The 5,691-nt window shown below is 40.7% G+C and overlaps 1 protein-coding gene across 1 annotated transcript in view; it reads left to right on the top strand.

The window, feature by feature from the left end:
* The window catches only part of LOC104131537 (cytochrome c oxidase assembly protein COX20, mitochondrial), a 4,810-nt gene extending 903 nt beyond the window's left edge, over nt 1–3,907 (top strand). Inside the window, exons 2-4 of the mRNA XM_035900273.1 lie at nt 2,234–2,370; nt 2,513–2,576; nt 3,167–3,907. Of these exons, the coding sequence (XP_035756166.1) occupies nt 2,234–2,370; nt 2,513–2,576; nt 3,167–3,308 (343 nt within the window). The 3' untranslated portion in view covers nt 3,309–3,907. The remainder of the gene's footprint in view (nt 1–2,233; nt 2,371–2,512; nt 2,577–3,166) is intronic.
* The last annotated feature ends 1,784 nt before the right edge of the window (nt 3,908–5,691 follow it).

Below are 5,691 nucleotides of genomic sequence, written 5' to 3'. Positions count from 1 at the left end.
CGGTGCGCGGAGCCTTTCACGCGTTTTAACGTTTCACCGCCCGCCCCGCTGAAGCGCAGCCGGGCGCTGGGAGGGGGAGGATGAGGAGGAGCTGTGCCGCTGCCCGGCTCCCCGCCCGTCAGTGCCCGCGAAAGCGGAGGGGGACGCCTGCGCTGGGGACACGAGAGGTTATCGCAAACCAGTTGTGAACCCCCGCTGGTTTTGTTGCAGAGGAAATAATGAGGGAACAATACATGGAAACCGATGGCAGAACAGAGGCTCTATAGGGCCGAGTGGGTGGGGTGAGGTTTTTGTCTCTTTTTCCACGGACCCCTCTACGGGGCTCTCTCTTTGTGGGTGAAATGCTGTCATGACACTTGAGCCTTCATAACGCCAGTAGCGAGCAATGGTTCGAGTCATAACAAGCGATTCCAAGTGTAGCGACAGGTGAAATACTATTTTAAAAGGATGCATCATGCTGCACGGATGTAGTAGGGATACCTTCTTAGCCAACAACAGCAACATATCAAGTGACTTCTTCCACATGAGAGTGCTTGAAATTACTTGTTAGGAGACTAGACCGACAGACCGAATCCTTTTTGTCTCATATGTACACAGGGCTTAGTGGAAACAGCTGATGGTCGTCCATAGGGAACGCAAATAAAATTATTGATGGGGATTTCCATACTTGCATACAAATCCAGCTGTTGTCAGATGCTTGCCATCCCTATTGCCACAGTCAGACGTGTTTCACAATGATTTGTCTCACAGAGTTGTCAGCCCTCCACAAATACTTGACTGTAGTACTTCATCTTCAGAATCTACTTTGTCCAAGTAGAATAGCTTCACAAAAAATTAAAACCATTTAAAAATCATCTTTCAAGATTTTAGTTGATACAATTGCACATGTGATAGTTAGTGGTCTAAGGATTTAAATGCAATGAATGAAGATGAACACTCACATCATCCCGAGCAAAAAAATGAATAGCAGAAAGATGTGCAGATGTTACTATGGTGCAGCCACCTTAACCCGGGCCCATGTCATCTTGAGGCCTTTTCGTATGTAGCACCTCACTCCTGCTTGCAGCGCAAACATGCATTTGCAAGGATGTTTGTCAGGTGGGAAATATGAGTTGTGTTCAAGTTAGAAGGCTTATGCGGAAGCCAGTGTAGGCATCTCTGAAATGAAAAACATATTTATCAGTTCATAGTTGGGTTTATAAATGCCACATAGGATCATAGAATGCTTTGGGTTGGCAGGGACCTTCAGGGGTCATGTAGTCCGACGCCCCTGCAATGAGCAGAGACGTCTTCAACTAGATCAGGATGCTCAGAGTCCTGTCCAACTGACCTTGAATGTTTCCAGGGATGGGGCATCTGCCAACTCTCTGGGCAACCCCTTCCAGTGTTTCACCACCCTCATTGTAAAACATTTCTTCCTTATATCCAGTCTAAATCCACCTATAGTTTAAAAGCATTACCCCTTGTCCCGTCACAGCAGGCCTTGCTAAAAAGATTCTCCCCATCTTTCCTATAGGCTCCCTTTAAGTACTGAAAGGCCTCAATAAGGTCTCCCCACAGCCTTCTCACATGTAGTTACCATTTGAAAATTAAATAGAAAGCTGATAGAGATAAGCTGGAGTAGGTTATAAGTGTGAGGCAGAGTATGAAATAATTTGAATATTTTTTACCAGTAGGTTCATTAAAAAACTTACATGTTGTATATAGAAGAATTTCTGTGCACAGCCCCTGCCTATACACAGGACTAGGTAAAAATCACTGCTTTAAAATGTTTTTATTCAGTGCTCAGTATAAGGTTCTTTACTACATGCACATTCTCTAGTAATTTCACTTTTTTTGTTTTTTAAGCACATTTACTATTTCAGGTATTAAAATTATGTGGCATAACTTGCTGCATAATTGATTGTAACCTTACCTGCTTGTTGTGATGTATGTTGCTTTTGAACAAAGATCCTGGATTCTTAGGAGTTTTCTCCCTTCCTTTTGGGGGGGAATGTAAAGGAAAAAATGAAATAGTTCTTTTATAACATTCAATAGAAAGGATGGATCAACAGGTTTGTACAAAATGATGTTGCTTATAGCAATAGTTAACTATTCCGAAACCATTTCTGATACAACCCTGGAAGTAAGGAATCCTCAAGTGTTTATTTTTGACCTCTAAGATAACAAGTCAGTTTTACAATGAGGTTGGCATAATAGACTTCTACAAAAGTAATTTTTAAAATTTATGATGTGTTTGGTTTTTTTTCTTACAGTCCTTTAAACTCCTGGGATTTCTTGATGTTAAAAGTGTCCCATGTGCACGAGAATCGGTGCTCTATGGCTCCCTGGGATCTTTAGTTGTGGGTCTTGGACATTTTGTAGCAACTAGTAAGTACTTAATCCTTCTGGGGTTTACATATTTATTTGCAAGAAAAAACTAATTCCTATTTGCTGTTAGGTTTATTAATAATGGGAAGTCATCCAAGGTTTTTTCCTCTAATTTTTTTGAGGATTTTTGTTTATCTTTCAGGTAGAGTTAGAAGATCTTGTGACTTCGCAGTTGGTGGCTTTATTTGCACAATGTTAGGATACTGGTATGTAAAACACTTCTTGAATTTTGACAGACCTATGTTGGTTGCTTTGTACAACACGATCCCTGTCTGACCTTTCACACTGGTTTTGAAACTCCATTAAAAACTTGCCTACCAAAACGTCCTCTTCCTTCTCCCCAAAACATTTATTTTTTTAAAGGAAAGGAGTTCAATGCCTTTGAATTTTTATGTTAATATTGGTTTTGCTATTGCTATTGTTTCTTGAATCCTGAGAGATCAAACCACCCAGTTATTTCCGTCTTTCTTAATTCTTTCTTTTATTCCTTCACATTTGCCATCCTTCTGTCCTAATTATAAAGGCAGCATACTAAATGGTCATGAAATTACAATCCACATTATAGAAATTAGCATTTTCCATTGGACTGGTATATCCTGCTCCTCAGTGGCTGCATAATGTTTGCCTTAAAGAAATAGCAGTTACCCTAGTATTTTCTTTATGCATCATTTCCTAATGAATTTTGCTAGCATTATTATATGTGGTTGCAACTTTTCAACTGGCTGAATAACTCTGATTTGATACTGTTGCTCGTATAAAGCAGGGAATCGTGTTTTCTTTTCATCCCCTCCTCTAGGTTTTACTGCAGGTACAATTTGGCCCAACAGAGGATCCGGCAAAGAATGCTTAAAGAAGGAATGAGAAACAAAATTTTATTTGAAGGCAGTTCTCTTGATCCAGAAAGAAAACAAACCGGCAATGAAAGAAGCAATTCATAGCCTGCTGTAGAGGAATCTGTGGTCTAATACAGCTTTGGGAGAAGGGGGTCCAAAAATGGCAGTCTTCCCTGTAAATGTGTGAGGTGCCTGAAACTGATAAATCATGCTGGCTTTCCTAGCAAATCCCAAGCAAGAAAATCATAGTGAACTGTTAAGTCAGCACACAAGCCTTTCTTTGTTTCATATGTGTATGTATGTGTGTATACGACTGTGTACACAGTTACGAATGACCTCCTGTTAAACATCTGGGAACTGATGTGTTCCGTTACAGGGTCTTGAGGATTAATGACGGTGTTTGGGGACTGCTTTAACTTCCGTTGAAAACAGAATGGTTCGTTTTAGCAAAGTTGTAATTACATCTCATTTAAATACAGGAAAATATTTTCATCCGCTGTTCTCTGAGAAAATGTATCCTTCAGTGCTACTGTTAATTGTGCTCTTTGTAAAACAGAAATATTGAAACAGTAGGTGAAGGCTTTGCTTGTGCAAGGTGGGTGATATCAGTAGCCTTTGTAAGATTTCAGCTGCAGAATAGCTTCAGATAATTCATACACACTGTGAAGTTGAAGGATTTCCATTTTTGTTGTCTGTGCGAAACTAAGAATAAAATCACACTTCAGAGGCAGTCGAAGCTATGTAAGTAACTAATCTTTTTACTCGATTAAAAATACGGCTCTTCTGTTTAAGACATTTCCTTACAACTGGTGGAATAATAATTTAAATTATTTGTAAGTAGCAACAGTCAGTAGTTTTTTTTTTAAAATGGCATGTTCTACTTGTATATTTCACTGTACGTTTTCGGTTAAAAGAACTACCGCTATTTAATGTCAAGGAAACCATCTTATTTGGAAATACATGCTAGATCTAATTGCATATTGGTAGAAAGACGAGTGATGACATAATATTCCTTGCTTGCTTCTATCTACGTCAGTGACACGAGGTATTTACTTTTTTTCACAAAATTATTTATATTATATTATGCTGTAAGCACTTTTTGGTCTAAAGGCTTTCACCAAGCAGAAATAGTCCTTTCCCCCTACCCTAAGTCTGAGAGTTTGCGATCTGTTGTTAACTCAAGTAGGCATGGTGAGGTTTGGGAATCTAGATGTAAACAGCAGCATTGCTCTACTTATTTAGTTTGGAAATATACATGAAAGCACTAAACAAACATGCTATTTACACTAAAGTAATTCAACTTTTACCCTCTGTGGATTAGCCTCTTACAAGAAGAGAACAAACCTTTATACTCTGTTTCCTTTTTTTCCTCTATTCCTCCTGTTTCTTCTGGAGGAAACAAGAAAGAGCGATTTTATGGAGGACATTCGGTTCAACAGTTTTATATAAAAAGGCTCCAGAAAACTTGAGTTAGTGCAACAGAACACTTTCTGTCCTCACTGCAGAATCGAAACTCAGAAGCTAACTGATAGCTAACTCTTAATTCAGAAAAGAAAAATGTTCCCCCTGGTTCTGTGCTGAGGGGGAGGGAGGCTCCTTCCCTCTGGACGGGGTAGGAGGTGTTGCCTCGTAATGCCCTTAGAGCGGCAGTGGGAAACCGAGTGAGCCATGAGCAAGGACTTAGCAAGCTCCTGTTTTAATACATGGTTGAGTTCTTTCCTATCTGACCTAAGAAAAGGAACTGCAACCTAAGCAGGGGGTCTTTGGGCTGCGAGGTCATAGTTCAGCTGGGGAGTTCGGAAACAAAAGCAGGCAGATGAAAATTTACTCTTTGGCAAAGGGCAGTTGCAGAGAAGGAGGAGAATGCTGGTTTGTACTTCTAGGCTGGGGAGTTCGGAAACAAAAGCAGGCAGATGAAAATTTACTCTTTGGCAAAGGGCAGTTGCAGAGAAGGAGAATGCTGGTTTGTACTTCTAGGAAAGAAGTTAGCATGCGCATAATGGCACCCTTCAAAATGCATGAGTACTGTGACTGTGTCAAGCAAAAAGCAGAAGCATTATGCTACTGTGCAAATGAAAAAATCTGGGGAAAACTGCAGCATTAGATCTTCTCCGGTGTTAATTGGTGTTGGTTTAAGCTGCTGCGTTTAAGGATGTTAGCTCAATAGCAGCTTAACCACAGTATTAGCAGTTCTGGCCAATGCCTATGAAATTTTGGATGTATCTGCATTGCGTAGGTAACCAATCTAATCCCTCTGCCTTGCTTTGCAACATGTAAAATGAGCGCGCTGGACGTTAACAGAAGAATGGGGAGAGGGGCGATAGGCAGGCAGGCTGGCTGACGTGTTTGAGCTTCGTTATCTGGTAAAAGTTGAGGGGGAATTGAGCTGAACAGAAGTCGGAGCCTTTGCTGAAGGGGGCGGGGGGAATAAGATGAGGAAGCTGCAAGCAGGACTAGGTTGGCCTGAAAGGGGAGAGGGTCTGCAACA

Source organism: Egretta garzetta, unplaced genomic scaffold, assembly GCF_000687185.1.
Source record: "Egretta garzetta isolate BGI_Z169 unplaced genomic scaffold, ASM68718v1 scaffold248, whole genome shotgun sequence".
NCBI classification, from domain to species: Eukaryota; Metazoa; Chordata; class Aves; order Pelecaniformes; family Ardeidae; genus Egretta; species Egretta garzetta.
The sequence above is the reverse complement of the archived record's forward strand: the minus strand, read 5'-3'. Positions and strand labels throughout refer to the sequence as shown.